The sequence below is a fragment of the Penicillium atrosanguineum genome, assembly GCF_028827265.1.
Source record: "Penicillium atrosanguineum strain IBT 20685 chromosome Unknown utg000001l_segment0_segment0, whole genome shotgun sequence".
NCBI classification, from domain to species: Eukaryota; Fungi; Ascomycota; class Eurotiomycetes; order Eurotiales; family Aspergillaceae; genus Penicillium; species Penicillium atrosanguineum.
Window position 1 is genome coordinate 2,671,152 of NW_026623133.1, and position 19,088 is coordinate 2,690,239.

The 19,088-nt window shown below is 51.5% G+C and overlaps 8 protein-coding genes across 8 annotated transcripts; 2 read left to right on the plus strand and 6 right to left on the minus strand.

The window, feature by feature from the left end:
• Positions 1-515: 515 nt before the first annotated feature.
• On the plus strand, positions 516-1,392 carry N7443_001030 (putative urea hydro-lyase/cyanamide hydratase; the record flags this gene model as incomplete). Its single annotated transcript, XM_056881086.1, has 2 exons — positions 516-1,041; positions 1,184-1,392. 2 exons carry the CDS (start codon positions 516-518, stop codon positions 1,390-1,392), a joined length of 735 nt encoding a protein of 244 aa, XP_056746324.1.
• Positions 1,393-1,641: 249 nt separating this feature from the next.
• On the minus strand, positions 1,642-5,073 carry N7443_001031 (nucleoporin Nup84/Nup107 family protein; the record flags this gene model as incomplete). Its single annotated transcript, XM_056881087.1, has 6 exons — positions 1,642-1,994; positions 2,050-2,174; positions 2,228-2,564; positions 2,618-4,648; positions 4,703-4,958; positions 5,020-5,073. The coding sequence occupies 6 exons, from the start codon at positions 5,071-5,073 to the stop codon at positions 1,642-1,644; spliced, it is 3,156 nt and encodes a 1,051-aa protein (XP_056746325.1).
• A 404-nt stretch (positions 5,074-5,477) lies between these two features.
• N7443_001032 (uncharacterized protein) lies at positions 5,478-5,877 on the minus strand (the record flags this gene model as incomplete). The annotated part of the gene is made up of 4 exons (XM_056881088.1): positions 5,478-5,659; positions 5,710-5,722; positions 5,778-5,828; positions 5,875-5,877. 4 exons carry the CDS (start codon positions 5,875-5,877, stop codon positions 5,478-5,480), a joined length of 249 nt encoding a protein of 82 aa, XP_056746326.1.
• Positions 5,878-6,234: 357 nt separating this feature from the next.
• On the plus strand, positions 6,235-6,558 carry N7443_001033 (SUMO family protein SMT3; the record flags this gene model as incomplete). The annotated part of the gene is made up of 2 exons (XM_056881089.1): positions 6,235-6,447; positions 6,502-6,558. The coding sequence occupies 2 exons, from the start codon at positions 6,235-6,237 to the stop codon at positions 6,556-6,558; spliced, it is 270 nt and encodes an 89-aa protein (XP_056746327.1).
• A 502-nt stretch (positions 6,559-7,060) lies between these two features.
• Positions 7,061-7,609, minus strand: N7443_001034 (uncharacterized protein; the record flags this gene model as incomplete). Its single annotated transcript, XM_056881090.1, has 1 exon — positions 7,061-7,609. One exon carries the CDS (start codon positions 7,607-7,609, stop codon positions 7,061-7,063), a length of 549 nt encoding a protein of 182 aa, XP_056746328.1.
• A 547-nt stretch (positions 7,610-8,156) lies between these two features.
• On the minus strand, positions 8,157-10,610 carry N7443_001035 (putative succinyl-CoA synthetase subunit alpha; the record flags this gene model as incomplete). The annotated part of the gene is made up of 9 exons (XM_056881091.1): positions 8,157-8,240; positions 8,304-8,596; positions 8,650-8,681; positions 8,730-9,328; positions 9,378-9,585; positions 9,634-10,025; positions 10,073-10,216; positions 10,286-10,407; positions 10,460-10,610. The coding sequence occupies 9 exons, from the start codon at positions 10,608-10,610 to the stop codon at positions 8,157-8,159; spliced, it is 2,025 nt and encodes a 674-aa protein (XP_056746329.1).
• An 892-nt stretch (positions 10,611-11,502) lies between these two features.
• On the minus strand, positions 11,503-14,135 carry N7443_001036 (choline/carnitine O-acyltransferase; the record flags this gene model as incomplete). Its single annotated transcript, XM_056881092.1, has 3 exons — positions 11,503-11,627; positions 11,685-13,595; positions 13,682-14,135. The coding sequence occupies 3 exons, from the start codon at positions 14,133-14,135 to the stop codon at positions 11,503-11,505; spliced, it is 2,490 nt and encodes an 829-aa protein (XP_056746330.1).
• Positions 14,136-16,545: 2,410 nt separating this feature from the next.
• On the minus strand, positions 16,546-17,561 carry N7443_001037 (CAP domain-containing protein; the record flags this gene model as incomplete). The annotated part of the gene is made up of 2 exons (XM_056881093.1): positions 16,546-16,906; positions 16,960-17,561. 2 exons carry the CDS (start codon positions 17,559-17,561, stop codon positions 16,546-16,548), a joined length of 963 nt encoding a protein of 320 aa, XP_056746331.1.
• Positions 17,562-19,088: the final 1,527 nt, after the last annotated feature.

The following is a 19,088-nucleotide window of genomic DNA, read 5'->3' on the forward strand; positions in this document are numbered from 1 at the left end:
GTGTGATCATAGTATCATATTGTATCCAATTGAATTTCTCACATGCAGGTCACTTAAGATTTTCATGCACAGGTCGGGTGCGGCGTTTCAGAGTTCCTTATATTGAAGTGTGTTTTTGACGATTGGCAAATTCAAAGCCGCCTAGAGAGAAACTTACCCAACTAGGGAGTTGGGGGCTCCGTGTAGATTGGCTTCCTATGACTTTCCTGTCGCATGGCTTACAAACCTATCACGGCAGCCAAGGTCTGCAAAACTACGCTCCGCGGAGTTCTACATTGATACCAAGAGAGGATTTCAAAGCATTGGCGCTCATTGTGGAAACATAACTGCGTAGCGTCGAGCAGCATTCCGCTCTGGGCCAAGTCAGGCGCCCGGTACCAGTTCCCCGACAGTCTGGAAGCTACCTATATCAATCTATGACTCAGGGTGAATTCACCCATCTCATAAACCCATCCTCGTATAAATCTCACTCTCATCCGCCTAGCAAGGTTCTATTCAAACCACCAAAAACAAAAATGTCCAACCCAATTGCCACCTACGGCTTCACAGCCGTGCCAGCCTCTGCCTCCGCCCTACTCACCTCAACACCAGCATATCCAAGCAGCAGCACTAAAGCAGAGCCTATCCCCGTCTCCGCAACTCCAATCCCATCCAGCGAGCTAGCTCAGCGTATAAACTCGTACGCCCGGTCTCACCTCCCAGAACCAACGTATAACCACTCCTTGCGCGTATACCACTTCGGCCTTGCCATTAAGCGATACCGCTTCGCCCACGCAGACTGGGATTTCTCCGACGAGACCTACTTCCTTGCATGTGTGCTGCACGATATCGGAACGACGGACGAGAATCTGCAGAAGACGAAGATGAGCTTCGAGTTCTACGGAGGATTCTTGGCATTGGAGGTATTGCAGGATGGGGATGGTGGGGCGCCGCAGGACCAGGCGGAGAGTATTGCGGAGGCTATTATTCGGCATCAGGATCTTTGTGATGTGGGGAAGATCACTGCGCTGGGACAGTTATTGCAGCTGGCGACTATCTTTGGTATGTTTTTCCCTTCTTCTTTTCCTTTTCTATTTACCTTTTCTCCGGACTCGAGGTTATTTTGCGGTATCTTGGCCGTGGCGTATAGGTGGATTGACTCTTGAAACTTGTGGAGATGACTGATCGCAATTTTGGAGAACAGATAATACCGGCGCCTATGCCGATTTGGTCCATCCTGATACTATTAAAGATGTGTCGGAGCATTTCCCGCGTCATGCTTGGAGCCAGTGCTTTGCTTCCACGATCCATCGTGAGAACGGCCTGAAGCCGTGGGCGCATACCACGGCCCTGGGCGAGGAGGCTTTCCCGGCTAAAGTGCTTGCGAACAAGCTGATGGAGCCGTTTGAATAAGCTGTGTCGCCGCACCTAGGGATTCTCTCTGAGTCTTGTCGGGTCCAATGGAAGGGGTCAAAAGTCAATGCCTACGTGATACGAACGAGCTTAATTAAAATGCAAAATGATCAATAATGGGATACATTGTATTTGTAGACTTATCCAGCTTCCCATGATAATCCCACGCAAGTCTGCTTAGAATGAATGATTCCGTCCTTGTTCCCCTATGCTAATATACACCTAACCCAATTCACATTATACCTCGATTCACTCGCTCTGTTGAAGAAGATCGGACTCATCATCTTCAGGGACCTTGACTCTCCAGATGCCCAGGGTTTGACCGTTCTCGAAGACGCGGTCCCCTCCCTCCGAATCAGTAAGAACCATTGCCTTGCTAGCCAGGGCCAATGCATCCATAAGCTCGGCCATGCGCTGCGCCTCGGTGAAGGCGCGGGTCAGGTGTGGAACGTTCGCAACCCAGATCGACACCGTCATACACTGCGTGAGCAGAGTTGGCTTATCAAGAGAGTGGCTGGCGTAGTACAAGGCGTTGTGGTAGTCGAGGATCAGCTCGGGGAGATAGGTCTTGCGAATGTATGCATAGTCTTGTTCTTCGTCGGCTGTAAGATGATTAGCATGGAAATACCCCAAGGCTGGACGGATACAAGTACTTACCATTGATGGATGTGCTCAGCCACTCGTCAACGATGAGTCCAACGTTCATCTCGACTTCTTGAAGAAGTTCCTCCAGTTCGTGCAAATGGTTCTTTACCGTGCCAGAATCGCGGCGCCGCTTGGTTCTGAAGGATAAGTTAGCTTTTATCGCTCAGTGAGACGGGGCAATGCTACTCACTTCGAGATTTGATCATACACAATAGCAAACTGCTCCAGGGAATCGAAGCCGAGAGCCAGAGTCTCCAAATTGTACATCCGAATGCACTGCTGGTAAGCGAGGGAGTGGTCAGTGCCTGAGCCGGGTGCGATCCCAATGCCATTGCCAGAGAGACTGCGACGATGGAAATGGCCACTGTTCCTCTTGGATTTGGATGGACTAGCAGGGGCGGAGTCTTCGGCCACGACATTGTCGAAAACGGGGAATTGGAAGATGTCGAATCCGAATGATTCTTGAGAAAGCTCCGCCAATCGCACGCGGTGACTCAACTCCCGAGCGGCGGCGAGTTTACCGGCAACTGCAACAGATTAGCATACTTCGTACATCTGAAGGGGGAAAGATTGAACGTACCAAAAAACTTGCGGTACAGCCAAGCGCCAAGCTTGCAAATCTTGGGCCACTGGCCGCCCACGTAACGAAGCCACTCAAGGCTGCGAATCATCTTTTCGTCCTCATCTGCAATAAATGTCCCGATCAGATCCTTTTTGGGTGGCGTCAGTACACGCACACCATTCTCCCGCCTAACCACTCGCGGGTATCCAGTGACCTTTCCTGAAGAGTCGATCTGGGAAACACCGGTGCTGAGCCACGCCCATTGAGCATCGAGAACGGCGCTGATGTCCACACCGTGCTTCTGCAAGAGGCGGATTTGCTGCTTCCTCTCTCGGGGCTCGGTGATCTCGATCAAGATTCTCGAGATGACATTGTGTGACATCTCCCGAGGCAGAACGGATGCATACAGAGGAATCAAGTCGTATAAGCCCCTGCCTTCCAAGTTGGTAATGTAGCCAGCCACAAGAACCGACGCTGTCTCCATGAACTGGGTATCCGCTCGGGCATAGCCAATTGAGTTGACAATGAGATAAATATGTGTTGCAATTTTCAAGGATTCCTCATCGGCTGCAGCAATGAGATATGCCTCATCGACTTGCGAACGCACCATAGGAGGAATGATAGAAGCTTTCTCCGGGTGTCTGGCGCTGACCTGAGAGATAGCCTGGGCAATAAGTGAGAAGAAAGAATCGTAACCCTTGCTCAAGATTGCGGCTTGAATGTTGCGGAAAGGATTGCGAGCCTCGCCGCCGACTTGCTCATTGCCCCGCAAATACTGGAAGAACTTCTGAAGGTCTGTATGTCCAGCGGGCTCTGGCTGGAACACAACAGGGGTGGTTGGAGAATGGCTCAACTTGCGCTGGAACTGCTTGCAAAATCCTTGGTAGCGCGAGAGCACAACGCGGTTGAAGTAAACGTAAAGGTAGTCATCCCAGCTGCGGCAGACCTTCGCGGCTGGCTCGCTCTCGCCACAGAGAAGGGCGTAGACAGCCCGTTGGAAATCGTCGGTGTTCGGGCTGCGCGCCAGGGCAGCGCAAGCACTGCGCCAGGAGTCATGGGATCGGCTGTTCATCAAGCGTGTCATCCCATCATCAACGGGAGTTCTGGTTTTGGAGTTCTTCGTACCAGTGTGCACACTGGATCCACAGAGACTCACGGCACGCCAACTTTCAAGACGATTCGAAGCCCACTCGCGAATTGTGGTCCAGTTTTCGCCCTGTCGGAGCATCTTCCAGCAAGCCATCCAAGTGGCACGCTCATAGAACTCGTCCTGGCCCTGCAGGCCACGTTTTTGCCGGGTAAGCGCATCAGGGTCTAATTGTGTAATCAAAGGTCGCTGCTCGTCGTTACTAAGGAGAGAGCGAGTGATGCTGGGATCATTCGATTCTAGAGGCTGCGGCCAGGCACGTAGACGCTTGTGACCCTTGATCGCTTCCTTTGTGAATAGCCACCCGTGTGCCCACAGCCCTTGGCCTCGTTCAGCCTGCGACTCCATATCTAAGATCAGACTGTCAAGATCTTGGTTGCCGGTCTTTGACGTCTCCTCCAGCCATCGCATCGCGATGACGCACTCGAGCGCATAGTGATCCGCGGACAAGAATTCCTCCCAGACTTCGCGATCTGTCGAGTACCGGTGAAGATTTTGGAAGGCCGATTGGCGTCCTTCCTTGAAACTGGCCCGACTGGCGGGGTCGTCGATGCTAATAAGGTTAAGGAGGAGGCGCCAGGTATCGACCTCGAGCTGCAAGCGCTGCACCTCCTCGTCTGCTTTCCCATCCTGCACTCCACTTGATCGGAAGCCTGTCTTTGCTCGCCTGAGAGTCGCCTCTTTGTTAATGTCTTGAATTGCGTTTTGCGCTAGGTCACGGTAGCTCTCGACCAGTTTGTAAGCGGCCTGGATGCTGTGGAATTCGTCGGTGGCATTCTTGCGTTTGAATTGCTCGAGCTTCTCGGCGAATGCCTCGATCTGGCGCGTGACACGGTCGGCTGTCCGGCGAAGGGGTTGTAGTACTTCTTGCGCACCCGAAGCTGTGAATAGCTTAGGGGAATCTAATGGCGAGTGAGTAATGGGCAATTGACCAACCCATGTATCAGAACACGAACCTTGAGCTCTGCTGGAGAAGTTGACCATGGATTTTAAACTGCGCTCCGATGCCCGGAAGACGGATCCTGACTCCGAGGCACCGTCGCCATTGACGTCGTCCATAGTCTCGTCCATAGTCTCGTCCATCTCCTGCTCTTCGTCGTCGTAGTCGCCCTCTTCATCTTCGTAATAAACTTCCTCCTCTTCATCCATGAGATCTTCATCCTCGCCTTCGTCCTCGTCAATGTTGAGAATTTCGGGTTCCTTAGGTGGAGCCTTGAAGGTGAGAATCCATTAGCAAGCTGTAGAAGCAGCACAAAGAGACCAAGTCGCGTACCTGCGAGCGGCGAGTTGGGCCCGTAGACGCAGCAGACCTAGTAAGGGGAGCCATCATGAATGACGACGAACCAGGTCAGCAACCTCGAGGATCAAGAATTCGATGTTGTTGATGGAGAAGAAGGAATTCCGGTGTTTGTCTCATTTGGTTTTGGGCGCGTTGGCGCCAGTGCCCAAAGGAGTTTAGCTTAGTCGGCACGGGATTTTTCACTATTTAAGGCTTTCCGTGCAAAATCTCTTTCCTCTTTTTTCTTTTCTTCTTCAATGTCTATAGGCAATCATTAGAGTCTCGGATTGGAGGTAATCAATCTTCATTCAGGTCCATCGCGGCCTCTTAGCGTGCTCACGATTGTCTTATAATAATTAAGCAGTTCTTCAATTACCTAGCCTCCTCCCGATGGAAGTTTAGACCGCAAAGGAACTGTTACATGCCAATCGCTATGCTATGCGCTATGTGATTTAATTCTGGCTCGCTGCCTCCGCCCGCTGCTTCATCTTCAATCGTAGCAGGCCCGCCTTCGGGCAGCTCACAACGGACGCGTGATCTCCTCGCTCCTGATAAAAGGCGTTGCAGCATTCGTAAAGAGCGTCAATCTGCGCCTGGCATTTTGCCTCGTTGTACCCATTCTTGGTTAAGCAGTCTGAAACTGGTTAATCTGGGTCTCTGGAATGTGAAGTCATAAGAGAGTACCTTGAATGGCGCACTAGGACCAGTCAGCTTCCAAATTAGGGGACATAGGGACCGGGGGAGAGGCGTACAGCGCGCGGGTGACAGGGCGTCTCGTGAGACAGATCTTGCTTGAGATTTCCCTGTAATTTCATCAGTCGTAGTTCTGGATTGATGCTATGCACCTACCATAATGAACTGAAGCAAGCGAATGAAGAGAGAAGCTCAACGGAAGCTCATAGAACACTGTCTCTTCCCGGACAGAGTGACGCAAAATAGATTCTCCGCCTTTGTGGGGCGAGCCGCCATTCTGCCGCTTGATATCTTGCTCTTCTCTCTTCACTCTGGATTCCTCCATCATCCATCACCTTTAAGTGTGAGTCGCATTCTTGTCGCATTACCCCCTGTGTCGCATCAGCTAATACTCGTCCCTAAGATACTCAGATCTTTGCAGATCGCTCACCACATCCTCTAGTAAGCGCCCTGCGTTAACTCCTCCCATGATCGCCTCTGACCCCGATCTCAGACAATCCACCCTTTATCTTCACAATGTCCGCCGAGAAGGAGGGCAGTGCCCCTGCTGTCGAACACTTGAACATCAAGGTCACCGACAACAACAATGAGGTCTTTTTCAAGATCAAGCGATCGACTCAGCTGAAGAAGCTGATGGATGCCTTCTGTGAGCGCCAGGGCAAGCAAATGGCCACGGTCCGTTTCTTGTTCGACGGAACCCGTGTCCGCCCCGAAGACACACCCGACACCGTACGTCCCTATATAGGAGAGAATAGAGGAGATCAATGACTGACATGTATATAGCTGGATATGGCCGATGGCGACACCCTCGAAGTCCACCAGGAGCAGATCGGCGGATAGATGAGCTTGCGCTGCTGGAATCCCACTTCTCGCTAGCCAAGCCGCATGACCTCGACACTTGTTATTTGCATACGAATGGCGACAGGATTGGCGGAACGGAAATTAGCGAATGGATCGGGTTCATTGCGGGGAGTTACATGCTGGTCTTTTACGAGATAACGAATACACCGAAACCGCTCGAGCAGCGGAATTCTCAATAATACGGTTCTAAAGCCTCTCGGCGATTAAGAGTCTCAAGTCTGGCATTAGTCCCTGTCACCCAGTGACAGGACTCAGTCATTGATTAATATTACTACCTTCCCCAATATCCCCGAAACCCCAGACCCCTATAGAGCCATCCTTTGTCGGGATTCCCTATTCTCCAAGCCCGAACAGAGAACGTTTGAACCCCACGTCCAGCCAACGCAGATTGGAAGCAATTCATGCGCCATGTAAAACAACATTTGAACACAATTCACGTATGTACAGGTGAATACTCGTAAGTTAGCCACAGGAAACAAGCCTAGTCCGTCCACACAGAAGACTTCACACGCTCCTCTTCCTCCTTGGCCTTAGCCTGCTCCTCGCGCTCGCGGTTACGGCGCTTGATCTCCTGCTCCTTGGTAGCACGATCATAGGCACGCTGCTCCTCGGTGCGCTTGGGTGCCCGGATCCCCAACGCACCAGCAATCAGCCGGCCAGCGACAGCAGTCTGTTTCTCTGGCCGGCGAGCGGGACCGCCCGGTCCGGCCGACGTGGGCGCCGGCATCGCGGGACCCCATGACTGCGACGTCTGCGGCGAGATAGGCGTAGGCGGGGGATCTAGTGGCCCCTCTGCACTAATGGTAGGTGACAGGGTGCTTGACGGGGATGCAACATCTTGCGGTGTGGGTTCGTCGTCTGAAGGCTCTGTCTCGTCCTCCCATGAGTCAGCGACGGGTTTCTTAGCCTTCTTGGTCTTTGACGCAGGGGAGGTCTTCGTGGTCGGGCGTAGAATGTCCTGCACCGGTCCTTTTTCGCCAATGGCCAGACTGCGAAGGCTGGATTGGAGCTCGGCCGAGGGGTCAGACATGGCACGTGAGGTGGCTATGTAGCATGGAGGTGTAGGTGGTAGGAAAGTCCACGGGTGTGCAGCAATTATTTATTTGGGGAAGAATGAACCAAATATAGAGAGTTTGCGGAGTCTTGCGTTTAGAATGGAAGATCACAGGTGCATGGCGTCACCGCTACCGATTCATCCTTGGTCTCCACGATCGACCAAGGATGGGGCTAAGCCAACCCGGGAACCTCTGCCTTAGGCGGGAGGGGTGTCTGAGCCCCGGGGTCATTCATTTATCTGATACTTTGGGTGTTTTCAAGGCTATTTTCGTTTACTATTCGCTCGGATCCGTTGCTCCGGCATTCGGAGGTTATGATCGACAGTGTTTTGTGTAATATTCAAACTTGGAATTTTCACATACCTCGGCTCTAAATAGGCCCACGGGTACGAAGGGCACTAGCTTGGAACATGACAGAAGCTTATGCACATGTCACACCGAAGTCTGCTCATTGTTTCTTCGAATCTTGTGATAGACATACCGTGGCGTTTATACAATCTATATACAATCACTGATGCTGATTTACTTCTGAGCGAGTGCGATAACCTTCTTGGCCGCATCCTCAAATCCGTCGAATGCATGGAGAGGAAGTCCACTCTCAGCAATCTGTCACCAAGTCATGTCAGCAAATGGAACAAAAGATATTTTACAACGCTCAGAGTATCTTACCATCTTCTGGCCAAGCTCTTCATTTGTCCCACGCAGTCGAACCACGACGGGAACCTTCATATGCAAGTCCCGGAAAGCCAAGATGATTCCCTCGGCGATCATGTCGCAACGCGTCAGACCACCAAAGATATTGACAAAGATAGCATTAACACGCGTATCAGAGCAGATGATCCGAAAAGATGACTTGACCGTCTCGGAGGTGGCCTTGCCGCCAGTGTCAAGGAAGTTGGCGCAGTGGCCGCCGTGAATCGTTAGAGCGTCGACAGTGTTCATGGCAAGTCCAGCTCCGTTGACTGATAGAATATTAGACAGAAACCTGTCGCAGATGAAAGCTTTAGAGACATACCTAGAGTACCAATGCTACCCTCGCCCTCCAATCTGTTACAGTCAGCGCTGACAAGGATTTGTGAAAGTCCATCAACCTACTTGACGTATACAATTCCGTCCTTCTCAGCTTCAACCTCTTCGGGGGCCTCTTCAGTGGTATTTCGTAAGCTGTGAATCTCTTCCTGGCGCTTCGAGCTGCGGAATGCAGCATCGTCGAATCCAAAGTGGGCACCGTGGACTTCCAGGTTTCCATCTGCCGCTGTTCCAAAGCGAGTCTCCAGGTTGAAAGCTTCCTTCTCTTTGAAAATCTCCCACAGTGCTTGCACAAGATCAGCCAGCTTGCCCTTGGTTGACTCGGGAAGACCCAAATACGATGAAACGTCAGCAACAAGTGGGCTGTTGCCAAAGTTGGTCTGGGTGTAGGAAAAGGGGAATTTCTGCGCCTTGTCGGGTTGAGAAGCGCTTGGAGATGCGATGATACACGGCGACAAAGCTGTTCGGTCAACAGAGATGGAAATTGATGTATCTGAGTTAGAAGGAGCCTCGTTGACGGGAATAGACTTTTGCTTCAATATGTCAAATGCTTGAAACTGCTTGACGTAGAGACTGCGCTTCTGCTGGTTCATGGGCCTCGGGGTTGGTGTAATGCGCCTCATGGTGTGAAGTCCTCGCTTTTGAGAGCTTGCCCCGGATGTAGACTATGTGGTGTTACTTTAGTCCTTTAGACAAGTTTAACTAAGCACTCACGCTTGTACCCACGCGGCCGGTGTTGCCAAGCAACGTCTTCATTCCCACGCCGAACTTCTCGGGGTGATTGACCATAACGGCACCAGCGCGTTCCAATGCATGATACTTGGTCTGAGCATCAGGCTCGCCAGGTGCAGCCCAAGCTCCAGCATGGCCCATGATGCGGCCAGGAGGTGCTTCCAACCCACCAACGAGAGCCATGATAGGCCTGGGAGTGGTTAGCAAAAGGCATCCACAGCACCAGTGCAAGACTTACTTGGGGTTTTGAGTCCGCTGTCGATAATCCTTAATCCATTCTGCAGCATCCATCTCAGCCGTGCCACCGATCTCACCAACAAGAATAATGCCCTCTGTATCAGAATCATGTTCAAAGATCTTCAGCGCATCAACGAAGTTAGTTCCAGCCAACACATCACCACCCATGCTAATGCAAAGACTCTGTCCCAGTCCAGCACGGGTCGTCGATGCGACAGTCTCATAACTCAAAGTTCCTGACTTGGCTATGATGCCAACATTGCCAGGTGCGAAGCACGGTAGGGGCTGGAAGCCGATACGGCACTTGCCGATAGCTGAGATGATACCCGGGCAGTTTGCCCCGACGAGACGAGTCTTGGACTGGGTTTGAAGCATGGAGTGGATCTTTTGGAACTGTTAGAAGAAGGAATAGACATGGAGATTTGTGATCATGGGCTCACCCGAAGGATGTCGTGAATGGGGACATGCTCAGCAACTGCCACTACGAGTGGGATCTCGGCTTCAATGGCTTCCTCAATGGCCTGAGCTGTTTGGTTGCCCGGGACATAGATAGCGGATGCATCAGGTTTTGCTTTTTCATGGGCCTGATTGCCAATTACAAGTTAGTTTACTATCCTGCGTTCAAGACAATAAATAGTGAGAGTTTTGCCTACCGCTTTGACAGAAGGGAAGATAGGAAGGCCCAGGTGCTCGCCCTCAACACCAGGCTTGACACCTCCAACAATCTTGGTTCCCCATTCCAGAGACTCCTTCACATTGGCAGTAGCCTGTCTTCCTGCGGGGGAGTCAGCCAGGTCAAAACCATGCAGCGGGATATGAGATCATACCAGTGAATCCCTGGAAAAGGACTTTCGTATGAGCGCCAATCTTCAAATTGTGCAAAGTATCCGCGTAGCTAGCGCTACACGACGAAGTCGAGAATCGCCTGATCCGCAGCCCAGCCTGGGGTACGCGTCTTGGCAGAGAGTGCAGAGGCATCGTGAGGTCCAGGGCTAATCATACAGTGGCGAGGTTCAGCTCGCGCAACCAATTGGCCGTTGGTTATGTTCTTTATACGTTTGCCCCCGCGATCGTCAAACATTTGGGTGGCCGACTTAAGACGGCTTCTTGAGTAAGTCGGCTATCCGGTCTCGGAGTTTCCCCAGACTACACCCGAGGTGCGCCCTTTGATGCCTGGTTTTGAAGGCATCAAATCTAACTAACTATCACTGATTTGATCCGCGCTACAATTGAATGAAACAGAGAAAGCGTAAGTGAGCAGGTCATATGGCTCTCTTGGGGCTTTAACCAGTTGAAGGATCTTCTTGTTGACTATCACAATGTCCAAATTTGTTATTCTATTCACAAGGTGCGAATAGTCAATATGGATGGTTTCTTCGATGCTGGCATGATCCTCTATGCTTTCCAGGGCATCGACGCGGACAGAGAGCGCGGAGATAAACCTGAGAAGCGGCTCTTCAATTGGAATGGAGAATGTTGCGTAGGAAAGAATGACTGCATTCGGCTATGGGGGGAAGAACAAGGGTTGGCACTAAACGAGTGAGGCTAATTGAGGAGTTATTTCTATTGGCACTTAGTCGTTGCATTCAGCTGCGTCAGCCATTTCAGAAGTAGTTAGTGACTGGCTTTGTAGTAAATCAGGTATCAAATGTATAACAGAAGGATTTGACAGAGGTAGCCTTAGAGGCCAGAAGTTAGGTGAAGCGCACGAGGATCAGCGCTGTCATTTGCGCTGAGGGCGAACCCGGACAAGTCGGGCATACAGTAGGTTAACCTCCATTTGGGTATTGTTTCAAAGCTAGGGGGCATATATTTGCATTCAGATTCAGAGATATAAGCATAACGTCGAGAATTATGACAAGCTCGCTAATTAATATTCATTGAGATGAAGTTTCTTTCCAACGAAGCGCCGCTTCTCAGGTTTATCTCCGCGCTCTCTGTCCGCGCTAACGCCCTTGAGAGCATGGAGGAGCATACCAGCATCGAAGAAACCATCTATATTGGCCATTAGCACCTTGTAGATAGAAATAAAGTGGGCATTGTGAAACTTACATCCTCCCATGCCATCGTCATCTGGCTCCACACTGTCTGTGGTAGTAGGGGTATCGAAGCCCGTGGCACGGGTGTTGCTCCGGACAAGACGACCTCGGCGCTGCGAGTCAGGTTGTAAGCGCTCAGTCAGTTCTTCCGTCTCGCGAGCACGACTAGTTCTCGGACTCATTGCCTTGCGGTTGGTAGCCCGCAGCAATTTCCGTATCTCAAAGAGGTAGGACTCGAGAGTCTGCATAAGGCGTACGGTTTGGCGGTGCTTGGAAGATGCGCAGAAGGAAATCGAATCGTCCTTGATAATGTAGCCAATGCCGAAGCCGTCAGCGGATGTGGGACCGAATCCGAAATGGCGCAGACATGGGTTTCCGCAGTTTGAGGTGGACAAAATGGTGTTATTGATCTTGTCCCAGCCCGGGTCGCTGAAGATGGCGGGCGTGGGTGGTGAAACGTTGCGCAGTCCGCGAGTGCTGCTGCTGTTGGGCGAGGAGTAGCCGTCCTCGGATACTTCAGAAGACATGGAAGACTCGACTCCGTCGCCTGGGCTACTGTATCCGCCCGTGGAGCTGGTCTCGTCGTCATCCATAAAGGATCGCTGCCAGAGGCAGTAGAGCGCGTATAGGTGGCGATCTTGGCCCTGGCCCTTGGAGCATTCTTTGGTCAAGGCTGTGTGCTTTTGAGTTGCGGTGCGTAAGGCGTCGATCTTCTGCTCTGCTGGGTTCTCGCCCCAGAAAGTCTTCACGAAATCAACGGTCTCTGGCGTTACAGTTCGTACCGCCTCAGTGCGACCGTGTAGGAACATCTTCGTCATAGCTGGCTCGTATGTGTTTTCTATGCGGCCGTAAAGGCCATAATATGCAGCTTGGAAGGCCATTTGAATGAACGCGTCAGGCGAGAATCCCATCGATGTGATAAAGTTCTTTCCGTAACCCTCAAAGTCCAATACGCGGAATTCGTGTTGGTAGAGAAGATCCGAAAGGTGGGACTCGGCAAACCGTAGCGCGATTTTCAGTTCCGGGGTCATGTCCCACTCGAGCTTACGAGGAGTAGTGCTGACGTTTCCAAAGCTGTGTGGGTCACGCTTGGCAGGGTCAGGGCTAGATGTCGTCCAGAGGCTTGGAGCCTGTCCGTTGATGGTCTTTGCGAATCGAAGAATGGTGTCCGTGTAAACGTCGCTGGCAAAGCGCAGCACGGTATGGCCATCAACGCCGGTGTGCTCAAAGTTGATACCGGCACTGCCATTTTTGCAAACAATGATCTGAAGCTTGTCGTACCATCGGTTGGTGCAGGTGCCAACTTGTACGCCTTTGATCACCTCGCTTGTGCCGCAGAGCATGTTGGCACACAGTTCGGAGGTGTTGGAAGGCTCAGTATCATCGAGGCACAGCACAAAGAGAGCGGTATCCACAATGTTCAAACACTCAGCGTTGTTCGAGGCCGGGTCCTTGGTCATAATATCGCGCAGTCCGGACCAGACCTTACGATTCTCAGTGCTGAGAACACCCAGTGCACCCTTGGCTGCTTCATGCATAGAGGTTTGAGCCGCATCATTAACGATAACTTCAAGATTCAAGGCGATATCCTTCTCGCTCATGATCAAATCGCTATTGGCGTCCAGTACATCGAACCAGTAAAATTGGCCTCGGCACATGACGGCGACATGCTTGGCCGAGGGATCCTGGCTGATGACGCAGCCGTTGTCCGTGGGAAGACGGGCTGTGCCAAACAGTCGCGAGTACTGGTACATGCATAGTGGCGTCCCACGGACAGTGTCAGGTGGAAGCTCTTCGCGCCGCACGGCCCGAACGAAAGATAAGGCCGAGACAACCAAAGATGCGGCCCGAGTGACTTGATGGTTGCGAGCTGGAGTAGGGTCATCCTCCAACAAGAAGAATGGGTTGAGATTCAAAACAACCGCTAGATAATGTCAGTACTATTCCCAACTATTATAGTAGAAGCGTGGGCTATACTGACAGCTATCAAAGTTCAAATAGGAATCGTACCCTGGAAGATATTAGTCGCTATTTTCTCCTGATAGTTGAGAGTGTACCCACAAAACTGTTCGATGTAGCTGGTCTTTGAAGTAGCGTAGTTCTTAAGCTTTTCTTGTAGAGACGGGCCATCTGTCTTTAAAAATTCCCTTACTGCCGCTTTGCTCTCCTCGTGTTCTCGGGGCCCTTGTAAAGCCATGAGGGCATCGAGGTGTCGTCGACAAGTATCCTCAAGGTCAGGGATTGGCAGTTTAGGCAGTGAGTCTTGGTTGGTAAAGGTCAGGCCTTGCTTTTTGGGCGTGTGGACTTCAACGGCCCCGGATGAAGGCCGATCGGGTGATGCATTCGGTCTCACGACCGTGTGCCCTTGACCCTCGGGCACGGATGCTTTAGGATCAATCTCCATAGGATCTCTCAGAGGTTTTGGTGCAGTGAAATAACGGACTGCCGTTGGTGAATAAGACATGATGTCAGTGATTTGATTCGATCAAGCGTAGTGGCTGGCGAGGAAAGTAGGTAGAGACAAAAGGCGTAGCGCAGTGCGATAGAAATAATGACAATCTTGTAGGTAGTATGATGGCATTGAGGCTATCTCATGGGAACGGACATCGGGACAGTATAGGGTAGCCAAGGGGGACGGGGCAGTTAACCGAGCGAATATAAGAAACTATATACCCCAGCCCGAAGAATACCCCACTGCGGATGTTTGTGGGACCGGCTCGGATTGAAGGGAGGCACGGGGGAAAGGACTTACATGGTCAAATGCAAACCGCGGGATGTGGGTTGGCTGTTCGGGGCCCAGCTCGTATGTGTAGCGCCGGAGGAACGGATGGGCCTCTTCTGGTGACTGTCAGATGATTCGTCCAGTCAAAGATAACAACGCTGCGCTGCAGGTGTTGCACACTCAGTTCCTCTGAGCAGCTCTCCAGCTGGTTTATATGGCAGATGATGAAAGAAAGGTTCATATATGAACCTAATAGGGACGACTCACCCGGCCGCAATCAGATAAACCTTGAATTTGGAGGTCCGTGTGCACAGGACAGCTGAGCAATACAGAGTACTATTGACAGCCAGAAGAATGTCAAGCTTTTAAGAATGAGTCGATTTTTATAAAGCACGAACCACGTATCTTTTCACGGGAAGCTCAGACATATGCAAAATCCGCCTTGTGTGGGACGGTGGGGATCTTCAGGTCCGTGATTGACACGATGACGTTTCGGGCGAAGGGAGCTGCGTGTTGATGGCACGTGACCCAGATCTAACCGCCCAAGTAGCGGCCCGCAACGGCGTTCTGCCGTCACAGACCGTCTTAATCCGCCCGACCGCTACTTATCCGAATCTAGCGTCTTCGGTCATAGCTAGTGCGAGTTTAGCGTTGTGCTATCTTCATCTCTAGATAATTTAGATGCAATTAATCCTTGCCAATGCAATAGTTGTTGTCCCCAGATCATCCTCGTTGAGCAGGTAGTTTGTAGGTTACTTCGAAAGACTGCTGAGCGAGGAGTCCACACTTTCACACCATCTCCTGTAGTACTAATGATGCGAAATCCACGAGCGCTTTTCTCGAGATAGCTCGTAAATAGGGCTAGGGGCGAGTATACAGGAGGCTATAGAAAGTTTGGCTTGATATAATACAGACAGCAAATGGGGCTGTAGTGATCGGGGGGGGGGGGGGGGGGGGTAGCTAGATAAGCTCGGCGTTAGCATCGGGAGTTGAAGGGTTGATTAGATACCGGTCACTTCACTTTTACACGTACAAGCTGAGTCTGGGGAATCTCAAAGCCCTGGCAGCTGGTTACATTTGGTTATTGCCATTGCACACAATACCAGTAGGTTGAGGATCAGCAAAATCCAGTCAAGACAGGCATTTACGCACTAACACTGTAGCAAGACTGAGTGTCGTAGAAAAACTTAATGTCATTTTCAAGGCTGAATGGCCATTAGTCCATATTATATAGACACCCAACGGGGAATTCATGATCCATTGACTATCACATTGAGAGTCAAAACTACGGTGGACAATTATTATGGACCCGGCGGTTGCTCTGCCTCTCGCTTTTACCAGGTTAACATACGTGGAGTACTATTATGATACGTCCAAGCTTGCACAGAAACATAATTTCTATTCAGTTATCAGCAAGCGATCAAAGGCACTGTCTCTGACAAAAACAAGTCACAAAAACGATATCAAGCCTGCACCCCTTGATAATAATCATAACGATCATCACTGTACATGCATCTTGCCACAAACCAATGCAAGACTTATGCACGCACAAAAGCCGTTCCCCAGCCAACAGCAAGATCCCTCACATCAAAAACACGTCAATGGCTTACGCTAAGAAAAAAAAGGTTATAGTTAAGGTGGATAAAGTTCTGGATCAGTCAGACGCGGGGGTCAGGAACGAAACTTCTACAAGGATTCTTGACTACGCAAGGCACGTGATAGCACCATCGGCGCAAGGCTCATCTCGCATTCAGGGTTACATCACAGACCATATTTTATCCACAAAATGGGCAGAAAACGCTAGGAGACAGCAAGTCAAAGATATTCACAATTGAACGGGGTCACATCCACAAGACCCATCTCCCGAGGTGGGTTGGAAGAAGAAAAGAGAAAAAGGAGAGCCAGGACCGGTTCCCGACGAGTAGATACATTGATCTCCCCGGGCCCGAGCTGTAAAAAAAGTGGCTCAAGGTTTGGGGAGAAGGGAACTGGTGCTGGGGTCCACCTCGGGGGAATCCCCCAAGAGACTGGGATGGATAATGCAGAATGCTCAGAGAAGCGAAGCGATAGGAAAATGACAGGAGTGGACGAATGCAAGATGGCGAGATATACATTGGCAAATCGGAGTATTCTCTTGAATCTAAGAGCATTCTTAGGAGACGGTGTAAACGGCGTCGCCCAGAGGGGCGAGGACGTTATCACCGTATTCACCGGCATAGTTACCCGCGGGAGAGTAGTTGCAGACAGTGAAGGGGAGAGAGCTGCTAGAATCGACGTTTCCGAGGCCGTCGCACACCACGGTAGCGCAGCCGACGTGAGTGGTGCCCTTCCAAATGATCTGAGAGAAGTGACCCCACTTCTCGAAATCGGTCATGCTGGGGTCGGACTCTCCGTAGGGGGTGGGGAAGTATTCAATCTCGTCGTTGTACATCAGGTTGGTGAGCATGACACCAACCTGGCTGGACTCGACACCGTAGCCGATGTTCTGACCGTAACCACCGCCATCAATGGAGCTGGGATCATGTTAGATGGGTTTTGATAATGGAGGATGGAAGTGGGAACTTACGTGTCGTGTTCGTAAACACACTTGGCGGCGAGAGCGCGGGCGCTCGTCTCAAGATCGGCAGACCAGTCGACGGAAGGAGCGGAGTGGTTGCTGCGGTGAATGTTGTGGTTGTACAGCACGGCCTGTTGGTAGGCGTTGGCGGCGGTGGCAGTGGCGGCCGCGGAAGTCGAAGTAGCGAGGGTGGACGTAGCAGAGGTGGTAGATTCAGGCTCGATAGTGGAAGTCCAGGCAGTTGACCAGTAGGAAGTGGACTCGGCGGCGGCCTGGACACCTTCGGCGGCGCTGGTGGTAGGCGCAGGCACCGGCGCGAGGGTAGCGGGCGCAGCCTCCAAGGTAGAGGTAGACGAGGTGACCGACTCGGGAACAATAACAGTAGATTTCTTGTAGAGATCGGATTGCTGGGTCTCGACAGCGGCGGCAGACAAAGTGGTAGTCTTGTAGTCAACCTGAACCTGGTTGGCGGTAGGAACAGTTTCGGTAACGGTGGGTGCCGTGACGGTCTTGGTAACAGTGACGGTGGTCCAATCGGTGACATAAACGCTCCTCTCATAGGCGTTCACAGCGCCAGCTGCCAGAGCAGCAAGCAATAGAGTAGGACGCATGGTGATACCAGATCAAATCGCGGTCAAAGAGTGTCGAGAGTACTTCACCAGGAAGTATGATAACACCGCAGATCGACTGTCGGTGTGAAGGAGTGGAATTTGGCGCTTGTCAAAGGAGTGACAGGCCGAAAATACGAAAAAAGTATTAACGGTCGGGGAGTGAAGCGTGAAAAGCGTGAAGAGAAGAGAGAGGATGGCAAGGGTTAATGTAGAAAGGGGAGGCCGAAGCCAGGGTGGGGCCGTGCGAATCACAGTTGTTTGGGAAATGAAATTGGAGATTGCTTCTCAAGATCCTTAATTTGCCTCGTTATTTGTTTATATGAAATGAACAAAGCGTTGCTCCAACACGACGATGCCGTGTCTAACACTACTTATTGCTTTTTGGCGCCCTTGTCCAACCACTTCGACATACGGGATACATACCAATGTCGCTCCCGCCACCAGCAGGCGTGGGACATTCCGCATTCCAACGCGTCTCCGATGTCCATCTTATTGGCCCGAGACCGTCTTAGACGAGGCTGGGCAATGGAGAATACACAACAGCTATTCTCCGTCTGGAGCAGATCGGGCACAGGTCTGGGTCTGTCAAATTCATGCTCCCCTGTGGTCCCTGGTGCCCCTGGGCGGATCCTCAATCCCACTCCCACTTCTGGTAGCGCTAGCGCCCTGGCATCAAATTTCAGGGCCCGCTTCTTCGTCGGCCGTGCAGACGTGGAGTCTTGCCCGATGTGCCGGTCTCATCAGTTCGGCCAGGGGTCTGGAATACGATCGATCATCTGGGATGCCTTTTTTTTTTTTTTTTTTTCCATCGTACGAGGGCATCTCTATGGGCTACCCCTTGAGGGTGTGCCAGGAACAGTTTCAGAATTGATCGTCCTACACCAATCATAGCAGCGAGGGGAGATCACCCACCCAAACGGCGTGGCCGCTAGGAAACTTGGCTTTTCGTCTAGCCCATAGTGGCCCATCGGGGCCCATTCCTGCACGGTCCGTGATCTGGGATTGATTAAATCGAGACGCCTCTTTTATCTGGTGTGTTTCAGCCCCAAAAAACGTGCCGCTGGGCTTTCCAACCGTTTCTCTCCTCAGGCTCATCTTGACACAGATCTCACGTTACAAGTTGCTTGTTCCGTTGGTCTCATCTGCTTCTCATCTTCCTCATCTTCCTCTTAAGAAACCCATGAAAAACAAGGAACTGAATAGAGTTCGCGCCATCCCCGCTCCCCTCGAAATCGGCCCTGATGACGAGGCTATCGGAAGTGATTCAGCCAAGGCCACACCCTGGCCGACTCCGAAATTACGTTGAAATTGTCTCTGGACAGGTTAGGGGCACACGTACACGCACATCTAGAAAGTAGCCCTCCTTGTTCTACAGTCCCGTAGTTCCGTAGACACGTTCAATTCCATGAAACTGATGCCAGGTCATGTACTATATAGTGACCTTCTGATTGGAAGCCCAGTCCTGTAATCTCCGAGCCGAGCTGGGCTTTCATGACCCCCGGTTGCGCCCCGGAATTCCGTGGATGC